The 19,931-nt window shown below is 41.7% G+C and overlaps 1 protein-coding gene and 1 long non-coding RNA gene across 3 annotated transcripts in view; one reads left to right on the top strand and one right to left on the bottom strand.

The window, feature by feature from the left end:
* Window positions 1–8,360: 8,360 nt before the first annotated feature.
* On the top strand, window positions 8,361–15,873 carry LOC120939577. Its single transcript, XR_005749274.1, has 4 exons — window positions 8,361–8,428; window positions 9,821–9,884; window positions 13,169–13,258; window positions 15,765–15,873. It is a non-coding gene; the product is annotated as an uncharacterized LOC120939577 (long non-coding RNA).
* Window positions 15,874–17,738: 1,865 nt separating this feature from the next.
* Window positions 17,739–19,931, bottom strand: part of LOC120940054 (integrin beta-1-A) — a 57,426-nt gene continuing 55,233 nt past the window's right edge. For both annotated transcript variants that reach the window (XM_040352635.1, XM_040352636.1), the window contains one exon: window positions 17,739–19,667. Coding sequence is in view for 1 of the 2 variants with exons in the window: in XM_040352636.1 (XP_040208570.1) it covers window positions 19,602–19,667 (66 nt within the window). In the remaining variant the exon portion in view is untranslated. The remainder of the gene's footprint in view (window positions 19,668–19,931) is intronic.

Below are 19,931 nucleotides of genomic sequence, written 5' to 3' on the forward strand. Positions count from 1 at the left end.
CCGTTTTCATCGGACATGTCCGCTGGGAGATTTCGGTCTGATGGCTGTACACACCATCAAACCGAAATCCGTGCGGACAGAGAACGTGGTGACGTAGACGACACCGACGTTCTCTATCGCGCGAGTTCAATGCTTCCACGCATGCGTCGAATCAATTCGACGCATGCGTGGGATTTCTGTCCGCTGGTTAGACGTACTAACCAGCGGACATGTACGACGGACAGCTCTCCAGCGGATAAGTTTCTTAGCATGCTAAGAAACTTTTGTCCGCCGGATATCTGTCCGCTAGCCTGTACACACGATCAGGTCTGTCCGCTGACACTGGTCCGTGGACCAGTGTCAGCGGACATGTCCGGTCGTGTGTACGAGGCCTAAGGCCTTGTACACAGGACCGAACATGTCTGCTGAAACTGGTCCGCGGACCAGTTTCAGCAGACATGTTCGGTCGTGTGTACGGCCGACCGGACAAATGTCCAGCGGATCCGGACAGGTTTCCAGCGGACAAATGTTTCTTAGCATGCTAAGAAACATGTCCGCTGGAAGCCTGTCCATTGGACATGTTCGGTCGTCTGTACGACTTACCGGACATGTCCACTCGGCCGAAAGCCCTTGCATGCGTCAAAGTGATTTGACGCATGTGTGGAAGCATCGACCTTCCAGGGTCGCGCACGTCGCTGCGTCATCGTCGCGGCGATGGCGCGGCCACGTCACCGCGTATCCTGTCCGCGCGGATTTCGGTTTGATGGTGTGTACAACCATCAGACCGAAATCTCCGAGCGGACATGTCCGATGAAAACGGTCCGCGGACCGTTTTCATCGGACATGTCCCCTCGTGTGTACGAGGCCTATTGGTTTTGTATTTATCTAACCAATATTGACAATGAACATCACTTGCAAGTCTATTTCCATTATTCCACATATTGTACAAAGGGTGGGTTTAAAGCTTCAATGTAACTTGGCAGTGCACTTATGAAACTGCCAAAAAGTTTCTAAACTTTGCAGGCTACAATCGAGATGATCAGCATTTTTTTTTTTTTGTGTTAACCACAAATTTCCTGTTTGTATTCCCGACCCAAGAAAAGGCAGCTGAGGGCACAATACAAAGAAGATCAAGCAGGCCACTAGTCCTGGTGCTGAACAATGTCTAATTGTGTAGTGAATTTCCTTTTAGCATTGCTGTTTCAAATCTGCATTCTATACATGATTCTTTAAGAAATATGAAAAATAAGAAATATGTACTTTGCAACTGTTATTAAGTTCCATACTCCATTTCCTTGATCGCAAAAATTAACGTGAATCTGTTACACTCTGCCCATTTGCTAATATATACTTTCCCCCTGCTCTATCACCCTGTTTGCCTGCCGAATTAAAGTGGTATTAAACCTGTAAACGCACCCCCCTCCTCTCTTCCCCGTAGGATCTACAGAGTGATTACACCCTCTGAGTCTGATCCGGGGGGCAAAACACCCAATATTATCGTGTCACTCACTCTAACACACCCTTGACAAGGAATCAATGACACCAATTTAAGTAAAAATTACTATATTCACAAAGGCAGCTTGTACCAGTGTAACAATGCTAAAGGAAATACTGTAGTAAAAATACAGCCCCTACTCTATACAGAGACCTACTACGCTAATGGTAACAGAAGAGGCAAGGAACAACTGGGACTGAGTTTATTGATACCAAGTATTAAATCTGCCTAAACTGTAGCAGGGACATTGAGGGCACAGTGGTGACAGCCGGAGGGTAGGAAGAAGACCTATTTTTTTAATTTGCCATCACCAAGTTCCCCTAACAAGACCCTGATAAGTCCAGGTCTTTACAATACAATTGATGACAGATTCTTTGGGGTTGATTTACTAAAGGCAAAAAGACTGTGCACTTTGAAAATGCAGTTGCTCCAGAGCTTAGTAAATGAGCAGAAGCTCTGCTGATTTCCATCATCCAATCATGTGCAAGCAAAATGTTTTTTTTTTATTTCCCTTGAACTGCGATTGGCTGCTCTTAGCAAAGTGAAGCCTTACTTCATTTACTAAATTCTGGAGCAACTGCACTTGCAGAGGGCCTTTGCAAAGTGCACAGTCCATTTGTCTTAAGTAAATCAACCCCTCTGTGTATTGATGCCAGAATTCAATAATGTTGTCAAATGGAACAAGCAAAAAAAAATTGTAACAGAGAACAACACTTATGATTTGCCGGCTTGGTTGGGGCCCTTACGGTGGTGCATGTCTGATGGAGTTCACTGGTTTGCTCCTAGTTAGAAATCAGTAGGTCGTTAAACAGGAAAAACTATTAGGTGCTTATGCAAATTACTGAAGTCAGTTTCAGTAGTGTAGCATGTTCAATGTAGAAGACAGGTGGGACGAGAAAGGGAGAATATCCATGTAATGATATAAAGTTTTAGGTGGTGAACAACCAAAGTCAATGCAATTGTCTGCAAATGTTCTGATTGGCTGGATGGGTTCTTGAAAGGATGTTAGAAGCAAACTGAGGTAGACTAAAGTGTTAGCAACCCTCTAACCAGCTCCTATGCTTCAGCGGTAAGTCTTTTCGAAAGAGGGGCCCCTCATATGCTAGTACACTGACCTTGGTTAGGCTTGGTTGGGTCTTCTGCACACTCACAATGATCAGTGTCCCTCGGTTCCCCTGGGGACAAACCGGCAACTCTGCTGTGCTATCCCAGCACACTGCTGGTGGACCAGCAGCTCCGCTCTAGCTTTGTATGTGACTGCACGCAGATAAGCATTGCCTCCCTGTGTCACTGGGCAGGTGAGAGACTGGATGTGTGGGGAAACAGGTGCTGTGGACTACACACTCTGCTTCCCCCTCTGTCTCTGCCCCAAATCTGGCACCAAGTGCCCCCAGCTGTACTGGGTGTGTTTGTAAAAGTCTCCCCTCCCATTATCATTGGTTGCAAAGACCCCTGTAAGCTGTAGTCACTTTCCCAGCAGAGAGCAGTTCCCCTGAGATATGATGGAACTACATATGCCATGAACCTTGTCTTCCATGCTCTCCTCCCCTTGGCATCCAGTCAGGTCACCGTGGGAGTCAATGGGAACCCAATGCAGTCCCACAGTAGTCAATGCAAACAGTCAGTGTCTATTCAAGAAACGTTATGCCAGCACCTGGCTCCAAGGCCAAAAACAACTATTTATTATATTGCAGCTTACCAGTCCTTAAATGTGGTGGCTGCATTCGTTTTTTAGGTTTTCCCCTATATTATTCCTGTCAGATTTTTTTTACTTCCTTTTAGAGACCAGAGACCAATCTCTCCAGCAAAAGTGGCAGTTAGAAGATTGAGACAAATCCATTTACCACTGACAGGGGTGCTTACCAAAGTCAGCTTTTTTTCATCTATGTAACAAATTTAACCCCCCCAAAAAAAACTGTTGTTGTAACTGTTTTAAAAGTGTTAGCTGGAGTTGAGCTTTAATTTATTAGCCAATTTCATCTAAATCTGCTAGTCTACTTGTACCCTCTTTTGCCCAAGGTGTCTATTGCTCCTCCATCCAGAGTAGAGACACCCTAGGAAAGGAGTCATGTTACTGGCCAGATCACCAAGTGAATATGAAATAAAAAAGTCTAATTAAGAAAACTAGTGCAACCACCACATTTAAGAACTGTTAAGCTGCCCTATTGGTTTGGGGTTTAATACAAGATCACTTTAGGTCTGTGTCAGAGATTGGTGCAAATGACCCTCCTTCCATGACTGTGCTTGAGCCTGTTGATTAGCTGCTCATTCGCTGAACACTGCATCATACCAAGAAGTACCAAGTGAGTGAGTGAGTAACTTGTATAGCGCTACAAATGCGAACTAAATCGCCTCAAGGCGCTTTTTGCATCCAGTGCTGTCCTGTACCTTCAGAAGAGGTGGGTCTTAAGTTTTTTTCTGAAGGTCCGATTGTTTTCTTCCATGAGGATGTCCGTGGGTAGAGGGTTCCATAGCCGTGGTCCTTGGACTGCAAATCTTCGTTCTCCTTTAGATTTGTAGCAGGTCTTGGGGATGTGGAGGAGTTTTTGGTTAGTTGACCGGAGGGTACGACTAGGGGTGTAGTGTTTTATTTTCTCGCATAAGTATTGAGGATAGTTTCCTTGTGTGCATTTATGAGTGAGGCAGAGGGTCTTGAATGTAACCAGATCCTTCATGGCTAGCCAATGGAGGGTCCTCAGGGACGGGGTGATTGATTCCCAGAGTTTTTTTTCCATTACCAGTCTGGCCGCTGTGTTCTGAACGACTTGTAGATGCGAAATTTGGTATTTGGGGAGTCCGAGGTAGAGGGAGTTTGCGTAGTCGAGTCAGGAATTGATGATTGTTCCAACTACTACTGCTGTGTCCTTTTCACAGCGTCTCCCCACAGGGATGTAGTCCCAAGGGAGGGGGCGAGCACGCTGACTAACCCCCAGCCAGAACGGCTTGGATGATGGGGGCAAGCTTACTGAGGAAGAACAGGAAGTGAGAAATTCAGACAAAGAAAAAAACATTTAGAAGGGAAATCGAAGGAAAAGGTAAGTGAACCAACAATGCACTAGCTTAAAGGAACCTATTTAGAAAATAAAAAACGAACCTTTACAACCCCTTTAAGGAGATTCACCCTTCCTATTTGTCATTTTTACCATTATCATTGAAAGTAAATGTAAAGAAAAATCCCAAATTTTGGGTTGTCCCCAGAATAGTAAGAGAGGGGAAATCCTCCAATGAGGACTCTAAATCTCTGGTGACAACCACAAATTTCCTCATCTGTTTTGGTTATTGGACAGAATGTGAATGGAAATCTCCCCAATGGGACACAGATGGCAAAAAAATAAAAGCTGACAGGGGCTATAACCCTTTTGGCCAAGAGTGTCTATTATTATCACTCAACTCTGCTCACTACTTTTCCAATAGCAAAAATTAGCAAATGCAACCTAGGGATTTATAAAAGAAATGGACATTCAATTTTTGGGAGCGTTATATGCATACCCTTCCAGGGAACATTGCCTAAAATCTCCCTTTCTCCCTTCCTAAACTACAGTGTAGGTTGGGAGACCTGGACTGAGAATATCAGACTTTAGACAGAATAATTGATATCTAATAAAACCTGCTGGGTATAAATATATAAAAAGGTTTATTGTTAATGAGGGTTGGTAAGCTTAGCAAGTTATTTTTTCTCTGCTATGAGATGAAAATCAATTGCAGAATTCTTAACTTTTTGTCCTAAGTTATTTGTTTCCTTTGCACAATAGAAGGAAGGTAAAGTTCATTTCCACTAGTGTGCTAAATATGTGCCATATGTGAAGTATACAGTAATCATAATAACTCCCAGTCTATCTCAGTTTAGCTATGCTAGTAAACTTACCTTAAAGCGGAACCGGACCCAAAAGGTGAAGCTCCACTTGTTTGCTTCCTCCCCCCTGCCACATTTTGCATCTTTCGGGGAGGAGCGGATACCTGTCAAAACCAGACCTGCGAGTCAGCTCTACACGGCACCTGCGCACCGACTAGGAGCCATGTAGAGCTGACTGCGCAGGCGCCGTATAGAGCTAACGCGCAGCTCTGCATGTTCGGGTTCTTTCGGAAACTCGGTGACACTCATGACGCAACTACGCAATACGGGGGGCGGGGCCTTATCCGCCGGGGTGAACATTTTCTGATAGACATCAATCATCTGGGCGAACTCCCAGATTAAATTGCGGCTCAGCTTGGAAACGCCTACTCCCGCGGGAGAAGTACCCAGAAGCCCGATTGCAAATATAGATTATAAGGTATGTGCAGCCTAAAAAAAAAAAAAGTGCCAATTGTACATGTTAGAAGTATAAAGAATTTAGTCTGATATAGATGTTACTTGGGTGAACCTCCGCTTTAATGTTGTAGCGCACCCCATGTACGAGCCCCTGGTGAAATGGGATCCCCCACCCTGCACAGCCAGCCACACCGAATTCTCACTGGCTCCCAGAGTCAGAAAACAGTCCAATGCTTTGTTTATTTATATTTTTATTGAGGGGATAAAACTTCACCGCGTTTTGGACGGTCGCAATTTAGTCTGACAGTGTGTATGCAAGACTGATGAAAGTCAGTTTCATCGGAATTCCGATAGAAAATTCCGATCGTGTGTACGCTGCATTAGTGGATCTAGAAAAGCACTCAAGCCAGATCAAAGCAAGAAGCCCTTTACAGGCAGGGACCCTGGGCCCTTAGGTTGTGTAGCAAAATGTTCAGTGTCTAGCTTACATTACTCCTGTGGCTACTGATCACAGCACCACCTCTTCAGGCACTGCCAGCTGGCCTGGATGCAGCTGCCCCTTTCACTAGCCCTCCTGGCTAACTTCTCCACAGTCCTCTCCAGACTGAAAAACTCACCAGCCTACCCGGCTGACTCCTCAGGAGATCTCCTGTAGGTGCTGACTCTCTCCCATTGTCCTCACACTTGGTCCTGTGTCTCCAGGAAAGAATTTCCTCCGTGTGTTGTAGAGGACCCCTCCAGCACCTGAGCCCCAGGTCCCCAAGGTCACCCCTCCCAAGACTAGGGGGCACCATCGAGGGGTTACTGGGGGGCACCCTCATCGACAGCCTTCCTAGCACTCCATCTCCATCTTCCAACTGACTGCCCGTGCTGTCATGACCCCAGAGTACTTAAGAGGTGCCTATCCCCTGCCAACGAATTTGCTGGGGATCGGCTGGGGCCCTCAATACTCCAAGCAGTTGCTCCTAGACTCCACCTTCTACTTCTGGAAGCTTCTCCATGGTTCCAGAGAACAGGGAGAGTTACCAGAGTTGCTGCTTAATGAGTCATCCAGCTCTCAGCCAGGCCAATTTACCTACTTTACAGCCAGCCTATTCTAGCACAATAGAGGGTGCTACACTGCCATTAGAGCTGGCAGAAAAATTAAACAGTGGGCCTTAAAAAACTGACATCAAATCAGAAAACCAAAATGTATACAGTACTGGTTTTGTGTATACTCTGCCAACTTTGACAGCTGTCTGCATCCCCCCTCTCATGAAAAGAGGCTACTAAGGGGCAGAAGGCATGCCAGGGCAGGCATCTCCACATACAAATGCATGTTTCAACTACTGATTTGTGGACCTACACTGTTATGCTATATGCCATGTAGTAACCTTTATTCATTACAGAGGTGAACGAAAGTCCACAGACAGACACCAATGGCAATCTAGGATTCTCAAGCTTATCCTCTTGCTTAAAGATATCCTAAATATCTTAAAATGTGTGTATTACTTCTAACATGCATATAACCAATATAGAAATTAGACAATATCATGTAGTTTTATCTGCAGTCAAAAAGCCTCTGCAGGTAATGAGATGAAAATATTTCAGTGCACTAGTTGTAGTCTTTTAAAATAAATGCTCTGCCTGAGGTTGACCATATGAAACGGCCCCACGACCTAAAAAAAAAAAATCTTTATACTTATCGTTTTCCCAGGCGTCTTCGGTCTGGTGATATCACAGGTCCTTTTCACCCTCTTCTTCTTCCAGGGTAGGGAATCCTAAATAGGGAAGAGAGTGGTCAATTAAGATATTGCAGCTCTCTGCAGAATTCTTCTGTTACTTCAGGTTTCGGGGGAGATCAAGAGGAGTTGCACAGCGTATCGGTGGGCAGGTAAGTCTGCTGGAGATTGGGCGAGAATTAGGGTTAAAGCCACTATTTTTTTTTTTTTAAAGAGGCTAGGGACTGGAGCTTTTAGGGGTTTTGCCCAAACTCAAGTTGCCCGAAAGACCTGGTATGGATTGTGTAGGAATCATTTTAACTATCTAGGCTCCCTTGTTTACATTCACCCATGAGCCGGATTCCTGGCTGACAGCTGAATGAGCAGGACAGTACAGTTATTAGGATGCAGACGGGTGCCAGCTCCTTAACAACCAGCATCCCTGTTAAAACTGTCTCATTAACAATGGTAGGAATACCTCTGCTAAGTGAATTGAGTAGTCTCCTTCCCCTATAAAAAAAAGTGTCAAAAACATTCAATGTTGCACTACAAAATTGCACTGAACATCGGATCAGGTCGCAGCTGCACTAGTGTAAAGCTACCCCAAGATGTCCACATCTCCTATTCATTTCCTCTTGTTACAGCTCTCCTCTTCTTTTTCTGTATGTCTAACTTTTAAAATCAGTAAAGTCCACAGTGATGTTTTATAGGATGTCATACTGCAATGTTGAGCATAAATAGCCATCCCTGTCATTATACAAAGTACTGTTTATTTAATAACAGGTCTGCATAAATGACAAGTTGCTCCCTCTAATTCCAAACATTACATTGCCAGCAGAAGTGTACTTTCATTTTCCACCTTGTGCTACAATTACCAAATACTAATTATTTTTAGAAACCTACAATTACATTTGCTGTCTTTTTATATCTTAGACAAAGCTGCAATTCCAACCCCATCATGGTGAGACGGCCTTTTCAAAGAACTTTACAACAAGAACACAACAGGTACTATACTTTGTTTTTGTAGTATACTTCACCTTCATAATAATACTTGAGATTAGGAAAAATATTTATATGGGGGGACACCTGTTGCAGAAACATCCATCTATAACGGAATTCCCTCTCACTGTACACATTTTGGAGAGATTTCTTTTGACCTCCTGCTGTGTCTGATTAATAGTCAGGGGAAATGTCACCACCGGGATACAGACAGCAAAAAAAAAAAAAAGTAAGAAAATCTCACGTTCTCTGCTGGGCCATAGTCTGTGGGTTAGAGACGAGCCCACAGCCCCTTCCAAAACACACAGTGATAGTGGGTTCTGTCACATGGCGCATATATACTGTACATACAGCTGCCTACACCCATTTATGTCTATAGGCAGCCAGGGATGGACTGGTCATTGGGACTACAGGGAGTTTCCCGGTGGGCCGATGGCTCAGTGGGCCGGCTTCAGTGACAGCGGACCGCCATCCCCCTCCGCTCCTCTGTCTCTCCCTTCCCGCAGCGCTCACCTGGGGGGGAACAGAGAAGCAGGGACGATGACAGAGGAGCATGGGGGAGGGGACAGACAGCTGACTTAACAGCTATGGCCTGGGAGTTCCTCACTTCTGCCTAATCTTGTCCCATAAGGGGAGCACCGAACTGATTCTTTGCCCCGGGTGAAATGATGTCTAGCTTCCCCACTGGTACTGCCTATAAGAGTATCAGTACCAGCTGGTCTATTCTAATAAAGTAGAATGGCTAGTGGCTAGTGAAGGGGGAGAGGGGGCTTGGGTTGGCCGAGGGGGGGGGGGGGTGAAGTGGGCCAGTCTGGATGAAGTCCAGGGCCAAATGTTTGTCCCAGTCCAGCCCTGTAGGCAGCTATATGTAGCACCATAGTTGTCCACAAATCTAAAATAGGGGACACATTTAAATGTTCTGCACGGTTCTAATTTCCAAATTGTTTCCTAATCACTAACCTTCCTGAGTATATTCTATTTCACAGAAACCAAAATTCCATCTGGGCCTTTCCCCATCATATTGCCCTTCTTTTCCAAATCAAGTGGGTTGTACTGAGCCTTGTGCAGAATATTTGCCATATATAAGTGACTGTTATGCCTCAAGCAACCGATTATATTGCAAAAAAAATCTTAAGTAATGCTGCGTACACAGGATCGGTTTGTCTGATGAAAACGGTCTGATGGACCGTTTAAATAATCACACTGGATCATGCTGCAAAGCTATCTTCTGCCGTTTGTAGATAACTTTAGAGGATTTCCTCTGACATATTTACAGAAGAAGCTGCTTGAGTTGAGAAATTGGTACAATTAATTTAAATAATATATGGGATAAAAAAAAATGTAGGTTTGCTATATATATAATAATAATTAATTCATAATTATTTTTTTCTTTCAAAGGCTCAATCTGATCAGCAGGTTTCGTATGACATGAATTTCCCGCAGGATGGGCAGTTTATCAAAGGTAACTTATTGATGATCATTTGGCCAAAAACCATCAGCTTTTTCTCTAACATGTAAAAGCAACAATAGTTATAGATGATTGAAGATTGTTTGCCTCTTGTTGCTGCACTTTTTTTTTTTAATATATGTATAAATAACTGAGTTGCATGCTTTGACGTGAATTACTTATATATATTGCAAGGGCAGATTTGTTGTCCAATGTAAAATTATAGATGGGAAAAATTCAGATGATTGCTCAGCTGACATTCATCCAAAGGTAACCACATACCAATCCTGTCTTTTATAGAAATGATCTATTAAATCAGCAAATGTATCTCTATTTATCATGAAGTACAGAGGCCTACCTAAAAAAAACTGTTATCTACACTATATTCAGACAGTTAGGCCCTTGTACTATACATTTCTGATCTAATGGATAAAATCCATACCATCATTTGGAGGAACTGTCCTCTGCCTTTTTTACTGGTCTCATTTAAGTACTGTACATTAGTAATATTATTAAAGTGGAGTTCCGGCCACAATTTCACTTTTTAAATATAAATACCCCTGTAATACACAAGCTTAATGTATTCTAGTAAAGTTAGTCTGTAAACTAAGGTCCGTTTTGTTAGGTTGTTACAGCATTTAGACACTTTATAAAATAGAAATTGACTGGGGCCATCTTAATTGTGGCCATCATGAAGCCAGACTGTGTATGACTTTCTGGATTTCAGCCTTGCAGATCTCGCACATGCTCAGTGCTGCACAAGCAGTGTCAGATCAGGTTTCAGCACCTGTGCTGTCCAAGTCACATGATTCTTTGAGACTGGGGAGTGCACAGACTCCTGGAAAGTTACACCCACTACATTCCCAGGAGTCTGTGCGGTGTAGGTTAGGAATCATTAAGCACCTAGGTGCAGGAAGTGGGAAGATTAACTATTCTGCCTAGCAACAAAACTTTGAAGGCATCTAAAAAAAAAAACATTTTCGTAAAGGACCAATGACATTTTTTTAAAACTACTGATGTAATGTTATATTTATGGGTGGAACTCCACTTTAAGTGTCAAAGATATTTTACTGCAATAGTCTTTTCACATAACCTATATAATTATTGCGTGTTATTTTGAAAAGCCAGAATTAAAGGGGTTGTAAAGGTACATGTTTTTTCACCTTAATGCATTCTATGTATTTGGGTGAAAAAACATCCGAGCATTAGCGCATTAGTTTACTTACCTGACCCCTTTGAAAGTCCCGCGCCGTGAACGCGCTGGCTTCTCGGCCGGCTTCTCGGCTCATTCATTGGTTGATTGAAAGCAGCGCAGCCATTGGCTCGCACTGCTGTCAATCATATCCAATGACGCTGCATGCCTGGGGGTGGGGCCGAGTGATACAGTGAGCGGCTATAGCCGCCGGCTGTATCAAGGGAGCGCGCCCGCAAGAACTTACCACCATGTGAGAGAGCTTGCATGAAGGTGGAAAGTTCTTGCGGTGGGGAGCCGAGACAGACGCCGAGGGACCCCAGAAGACCAGGTTCGGGGCCACTCTGTGCAAAACGAGCTGCACAGTGGAGGTAAGTATGTGTTTGTTATTTTAAAAAAAAAAATCTCTTTAGTGTTACTTTAAGGAAAAAAATGGTTGTTGGTTTAAATAATATTTTTTTTTCTGCATGTATTCTTTATGATTCGTATAAACTGGGGTTGTATCCTTTTCAAACATACTTTCTTCTATTATGTGTTTCTCTTTGGTAGAAAGTTGGGAGGCATCCAATCAGAATGCAGGGTTCAGGAGTGCGCTATGTAAAGAATGCAAGGTTCAGGAGTGCATTATGCTCAGAATTAGGGATGAACCGAACACCCCCCCCGTTCGGTTCGCACCAGAACCTTCGAACGGACCGAACGTTCGCGCAAACTTTTAGAACCCCATTGAAGTCTATGGGACTCGAACGTTCGAATTCAAAATTGCTCATTTTAAAGGCTAATATGCAAGTTATTGTCGTAAAACGGGTTTGAGAACCCGGGTCTTGCCCCAGGGAACATGTATCAATGGAAAAAAAAGTTTTAAAAACTGTCGTTTTTTTTGGAGCAGTGATTTTAATGATGCTTAAAGTGAAAAAAATAATTGAAAAATTCCTTTAAATATTGTACCTGCTGGGTGTTACTATAAGAAAAAAGTCATTTAAAACTGCTTGCGGCTTTAATGTAATGTCTGCAATATGGATGAAAATCATTGAGAAAAATAGCATGGGTTTCCCCGCCCCCCTCCCCCCAGGTCATTACCAGCCCCTTTGGCCCTATATACTTTTAACAGCAGTGTACAGGCGGTGCAAACAAGACCGGGACTGTAGGTTTGTTGTTAAGTATAATCTGTTTGTAATTTTGAACTGGTACTTTTTTAAAGTGTAGCTCCAGCCAAAAAAATCTATTTTTTAAGCTTTTTGGAAAACATAGAGAAGGGTTATCACCCCTTTAACATTTGTTGTGCTGTCTATGCTCATCTGTTCAGAAGATTGCACCTCACTCTCTGTCTCAATAACAAATGATTTTTTGAAAATTCGTTTTTTTTTGGTGCCCCTCGGCCTCCTGACTGTGTAGGTTTAACTTTACATCTATGCGATGCATCAGAGTATGTGCCTTGGTGCAGAACAGCCTATTAATTTGAGAATGAACTGCCTGCCACCCCTCAATAGCACCAAAGTGCATGGGACTTTTTTTAATTGTATTTTTTAAACAACATTTTAACAAGTATGCCCAGGTTAAAGAGTAAGCAGACATTTAAATATAGGTAAGCCGGCCTATAATAAGGCTTACCTATAGATAGTGTAAATATTTCCTAAACGTGTACCGTTTAGAAGATATTTACATTACATGCAGCCAGTGACATCACTGGTGCATGCGCTCTCAAGGAACAGCCATGGGTGCGGTTACTTCGGAGCCCTGTGCCCCATGTACTGGAGTGATGTCATTGCGGCTCCGGCCACTCACATCGCTGGAGCCCGTGAACCCGGACGTAACTCAAGGAAATATGTCAGCCATCTCAGTGTTGTGCAAGCTGTGGGGGCTTCGTTTTAAGGTAAATATTTCATAATGAGCTAGTATGCACTGCATACTAGCTCATTATGCCTTTGTCTAGTAGGTTTTTTTTGTTTTGTTTTCTGAGTTTACAACCTCTTTAAGAGTGTGCATGCCTGAAACAGTTATTGAAATATCTGTCTAAATCATTTGCATTACGTTACTGCATGTATGGCTGTGTTTTCCTCGAAACAGCAATAGGAATGATTATCTGCTGTATGTCAATTTCTTCTTTAAGGACAGAAAATCACCTTAATACCACGTTCAACCAACACAAGAGCTCAGAGACCCAGAATAATTGCAAAAATGTATTCCAAGCGTATACCAGGTTAGTATAAATAAGACTGCACTGTCCATGTATATGACATCTACAGAAGAAAATACAATGCTATGTCGTGCCACCTATATGCCAATGAGAGCCACCCATGACTAGGGAAAGCTTATAGCTTAGGGAAAGTAATATGGAGTCTTTCATTGCTCTAAAAAATGCCTCCCTCCCACTGGCCACCACTGTAGGGGATCATTCTTCCTCCCACTGACCACAAATGTATAGGAAAATTCTTCTATCAATCTTCCACTAACATAAGGGGGCATTCTTCTTTCCACTGACCACCAATGTAAAGAGGCATTCGTATTCCCACTGACCACCAATGTAAGAGGTAGACATGACGAAATTACGAAAAATGTGTTTAGTTTAGTTTCGGTTTGATTCATTAATCTAGTTATTTTGTTTAGTTTAAATCGGTTGATTCCTTCAATTCGTATTCAGAATTTTCTTCGAATTTACAGATTTTTTTCGATTTGAAACGTTCAAATCGATACATTTTCGAATCTGTCAAAACGAAAATATTATATTGTTTTTGATTTGAATGCAGCAAAGTGAACAAACAAAAGAAAAATCTTCATCAAGTGATTACAGTGACTCTTTAAATCACCTTTGACTTAACAAAAACAGCATTATTTTGAAATAGTACTCTGATAACACAGTCTGATTTCAGCAATATGTATAGTTAGAATTCGACTGGAGTTCAATGTAAAATTTGATTTGAATTTCAGAAGAATTTCGTTACATTATTCAGAGCATTCAGAAAAATTTGTTTATATTGTAATTTGGGTATTCGAATATATAAGAGTCTTGGAATAACGAAAAATGTGTCTGAATATTATTTTTTGAGAGAACGAACCACACATGGGCATTTGTATTTCTACTGCCAACCAATGTAAGGGAGCATTTGTATTCTCCCTCACCACCAATGTAAGTGGGCATTCCTCTTCCCACTGATCACCAATGTAAAGGTGCATTTGTATTCCCACTGACCACCCATATATTCATCTTCCCACTTACAATCAATGTAAGGGGATATTCTTCCTTCCACTGACCGCAGATATAAAGGGCATTCTTCTATTCACTGATGATTTCAAAGGGACATTCTTCTTCCCACTGACCAGCAATGTACAGGGGTTATTCTTTTTCCATCTGACCATCATTGTGTAATTTGTAAGGGGGCATTCTTCCTTACATCAACCATCAAAGTAAGGGGCATTCTTTCTCCCACAGACCACCAATGTAGTAATGCATTCTTCCTCCCACTGACCTCCAGTATAAGAAATGATCATCAATGTAAAGGGACATTCTTCTTCCCAATGACCAGCAATGTATTAGGGGTTATTCTTTTTCCATCTGACCACCATTGTAAGGGGGCATTCTTCCTTACATGCCCATCAAAGTAAGGGGCATTCTTTCTCCCACTGACCACCAATGTAATGGGGCATTCTTCCTCCCACTGACCCCCAATGTAAGAAATGATCACCAATGTAAAGGGGCATTTATCCTCCCACTGATGACGAATGTAAGGGATTCATGTATCCACTAACCACCAGTGTAAGGGGGCATTCTTTCCACTGACCACCAAGGTAAGATGGTTGATGTAAGGAAGAATGCCCCCTTACAATGATGATCAGATGGAAAAAGAATAACCCCTATACATTGCTGGTCAGTGGGAAAAAGAATGTCCCTTTAAAAATCATCATTAGTGAATAGAAGAATGTCCTTTATATCTGCGGTCAGTGGAAGGAAGAATATCCCCTTACATTGATTGTAAGTGGGAAGATGAATATATGGGTGGTCAGTGGGAATACAAATGCCCCTTTACATTGGTGATCAGTGGGAAGAGGAATGCCCACTTACAAGGGAAGAGGGTATTCTTCCCACTTACCACCAATGTAGGAGAGCATTCTTCCTTCCACTGACTGAGAAGGGTCAAAATGTTGCCACAGGGCTCTATGATTTCTAGTTATGTCCCTATACTTATTGTAAATTTACAGAATTAAAATACTAAGAAAAATTGACACATAGCCAAATTGACGCTAGATGTTTTTGAATGCTCAAAAAAAAACGGTTCTTAAAAAATAGCTTATACTGTGGTGTAGCAATCCAAAAGGACTAAAACTGAATAGAATGATTCCAGTCCGATATAGACATACAAGGGTCTTTTTGGCAATGTCATATGTATGGCCTATTCTACAGCAACTAGGCTTACATACACACTACCACTATTGTTTGATTTCCTAAATGAAGACAAATGCAAATTATATAGGATGTATGAACTTTATAAATGAAGGATAAATGCGAGCTGATATAAAGGATGAAGCCTTGCTATGTATGAGTCTTGATTTGAGAACTATGGGCAAGGCAAAAATATTAGAACTTTTAGGGTGTGGTTTAATAGTGACAGGCTTCCAGGTTTGGGATACTGTTGCATGTATGTGATTAACCTTTGTAATTTTTCTATCAAATGAAAAGCACTGATCCATGTTGCATATTATTGTCACAGCCCATGGAAGAAAGAAAACCACTGATTCCCCCAAGACAAACTAACCTTTGCTTTCTGGACCCATTACACGTAATTCTAAATTAATAAACAAATAAATGAATGAATAAATAAATGCTTTTTGATAATCTTAAATGGATCTACCACCAAGTATAAAAATATATATATTTTTTTTTCATTGCATAATGGTTTCTCTCCACTTGCAGAGCGCTGCATGAACTTATATACATCGACAGAATGGCACGGACAGGCAAATGGGCGTACAGGTACGTCCCTTTAAATTTGCCGCCGTGTCATCCGCTTGCCAGAAATACAAGGAATATGAGCTTCTGCCCATGCTAAAATCTTGTTCACCTCCCTCTGAGCATTCCGACTCCGGGTGCCACCTTGGTGATTGATGTAAGCTACTGCAGTAGCATTGTCGGATTGAATCCGAACCGAGTGACCATGTAACCTGTGTGTCCAGGTTCTGAGGGCTAAATATACTTGCCCGAATCTCCAAAATGTTGATGGGTAGGCCCTTTTCAGACTTGGACCAGGTAGCCTGGGCTGAGGCTTCTTCCAGAATTGCCCCCCAGCCCAACAGGCTGGCATCCATAGACACTACCTTCCAAGTGACTGGGAGAAAGGATTTCCCTGCTCGCAAATTCTTGGTGCTTAACCACCAACTAAGGCTTTGGCACACCTCTGGGGATAGGTGCATCAGCCAATCTAAAGCCTGGATCTTCCTGTTCCAGGCCGCCAGGATACTGCTCTGGAGTAGTCCTGAATGATACTGGGCATACGGAATGGCTTTGAAAGAGGCTTCTTCTCCTCCTCTTCTTGCTTTCCACCAGCATCTGAGCCGTTTTGCATGGTGGAAAGCAGAATGTACTCACCCCCTCCCTATGACTACAGCCCTGCGTGAAGATGCTCTCTTATCCCTCACAGGCATGGAGGCTAAGCCTAATGGGAACTGTAGTTCCCATTAGGCCGTGATGTAGCAAGAATGAATGCGCACCGCATACCAGGAAGTCAGTGAGAACAACAATTCAGGAGTGCTGGAGGTGAATAAAACAGCTCGATTTCAACAGGTATCAAACTAGTTATAATGCAAAACATTACTTTTTACTTTATCAGCTACTGTCAGACTTTAATTTAAGAGGAAAATATTTTTGTCTTTACAACCCCTTTAAGTTTGTGTTAGGGCACTAAAGACAGTTTTAACAAAATATGGTTTAAGAACCAAAAAACAAAGGTACAGGTATAGTTTTCTATAAGTAATATTTCTGAATACTAGGTTAGGTGCATATTATTGTCCAGCAAGAAATTTGCTTCGAAATGGATATAAATATGATAGGTCTCGGATGCCCAGTTTGCCTAGGAAAGGAATTGGAGCGGTTCTGCTCCTGGTACTGCAGGGGCAACGACATTTGGGCTGAAAATGCTACAAATTCACAGAGGGAGTTAAATATGTCCTTATTCAGGCTATGCCGTTATTGTTTCACTAGTTATGAAATATAGTGCAGTTTTAGAGTTTTGACTTCTAACCAATCAGGAATGTGTTTTGCTATGGTATTTGTGATAGGGAGAGAGCTGGCAGGTATCTGTTAAAACGCCAGTCTCTAAAGCGGGCAAGTCAGACATGTTTATTATGGTTTCCAGAACCAAGTGTGGATTTGGCTAATAGGCATGAGAGGATCTGCATCTGTCCCCTTAAGGATCTGATAAGGTGGTTCTGGCATGGCTAACAGTTTGTGTATTGTGTGAACTATGAGGAGGAGGGAAAAGGTCTCTGGTTCAATACAGAAAAAACAATGACAAATAAAATGTAATGGCTAAATTCTGAACAACATGGCTGTCACACACATAGCCCGTCACTTGCCCAGTACAATACGTATTATACCAAAGCAAACTGGAAGAAATTTACCATAAAACCAATGGTCTTAATATGCTTATGTAACTTATCCCCCAAAAAATAACAATGTAAGACAGGGGTAGTTTTAAAGTAGTTTTATTTAATAAATAACTTCAGTTAACAGTTTTGTAAAAAGTGAACACCTGCTAAAATAAAAAAGGCACTTAAAAACAAGATTGTGACAAACATGAAACACAGGCAAAGCAAAATGGTCCAAGGCTAAAATACAATGAAACCATATGGCACAAAAATGTCGATCGAGCTGTGACAAGGCTGAATAATGAAATGGTCACAGTGTAAGTAACCTAAAAGGACAAGTCTGTACATTTTACAGCTTCAGGTGAAATTCTGATGAAATGCAAAAAGACACTACATGATTAGGAAGACAAGGAAGCACTTGATTTAAAAACAAACATACTCTGACATTACTTAAGGCCTTTAAACAAATAATGCACTGTGAAATTTTTGGCTGGGTATTAAAAAAGTATGTACACACTTGTGTAGCGACTGCAGTAACTGAGTGGTGCATCCATCTTGTGTCTAGATCACCCTACCCTAGGAATTCTGGAATAAAGTTAATAAAGCCAGAAACCAGATTCTCCCTTATGAGGGATAATCTGACTCGTTGCAAAGGCCAAACCATTCTTCCCTGTAGTGTGATAAAGGCTGGAACAACTTTAGTGGAAACAAGACATACGTCGAACTTGAATATGAAGGCCACACCATGGACATTGAAGTCCTAAATTTAAGCACCATTTACACCTCTGACCACATAAATATTACAAGTTTACTTTAAATAAAACTACGTTAACCCACCATTCCTAAACCTGTGAACTCATTTTATAACCCCCTTCCCCAAGCCACTTAACTAAGGCATTGTCCAAGTTGTGGCCAGTGTTGAAAAGGTTTGGGGTCGACCACCGTAGATAAAGTCACTGCTTGGGATGGGTCACAGCTATCTTGGAAAATAAGTAAGCTGGGAAGGGAGTTATTGAACAAAATTGGCCAAGTGGTCCAAGAAGGGAGCCAATGTACTTTAACTTTAAGCTTACCTGTCCTTTAAAACAAACCTGTCATAACCTTCTGAACATGCAAAATTTGCCCATCTTGCTCATCCCCTGGCTTCATTATTGTGTCAGCGATATGCTTGTTCCAGGGTCAGCAAGACAGTCCGGCAATAAAAGCTGAGGTTGGTCAGCAACGGCAAGCTTTTTATTTGTCCCTTGACATTTTCTTTTGCCATCATTTTGATGCAGCCATCAGGATGGAAACTGCAGTGCCACACAAGTGTGCTGTTGCCCTTAAATTGTGGCAGCAATTTCTACAGAGCTGAAATTTACCATTTACAGGAGGCATGCACCAGGACCATATATGGCATCAGGATTTTTTTTGCTCCCTCTCGTATTTGCACTTAGAATCATCCTTTATATATCTTACAAAATATAACCTACATTACACCATCCAAAACTTGCTGATCATGCTGAAATCTGAGGTATGCATCGCATTAATATTGGCTAGTCTGTAAAATTCCAACCCCGATTTTCCCTGTGAAGCAGAAGTGTAATACTTGCATTGGCAAACCCTGTAATTACAACCCAAGAACAAAAACAAAACAAAACAAAAAAAAAGAAAGTAAATGATCTGCTTGCACAGAGGTAGGTGGTCAAAAAAGGCACAATGTGACCTTCCATGACGATGAACCTCTACCTGATCCAATTTTTTTTTTTTTTTTAACAGTCCAATGGCACAAGTAAAATTTTCTCGAAAACCTGACATGATTGATTTTTTTTAAACATAAACTGTACATTGTGAAAATCTGAATGTCAAACACTGTAATGTTTCAGTAAATTGCTGCAGATTCACCCATCGGATATCGGCGGTGGGTTCAGAACAAAAATGCTACTTCGTAAATAGCCTGGCAGACCATACACAAGTCATCACATTCATTTTCCCTCATATTTAGGATTCACCACTGTCGTTACTGCACTCTTGTAGATGGGGTTTTCACCCTGGAAAAAGAGCGAAAGAGGCAAGCGTTAGGATAAGGTTTTACTAGAATGTGTAAACATATACATATATATACATATACGTATATGTATATGTATATGTATATGTATATGTATATGTATATGTATATGTGTATATATATATATATATATATATATATATATATATATATATATATATATATATATATATATATATATATATATATATATATATATATATATATATATATATATATATTACAGAGGGAAACAGATAATCAAACC

This window comes from Rana temporaria, chromosome 5 (genome assembly GCF_905171775.1).
Source record: "Rana temporaria chromosome 5, aRanTem1.1, whole genome shotgun sequence".
NCBI classification, from domain to species: Eukaryota; Metazoa; Chordata; class Amphibia; order Anura; family Ranidae; genus Rana; species Rana temporaria.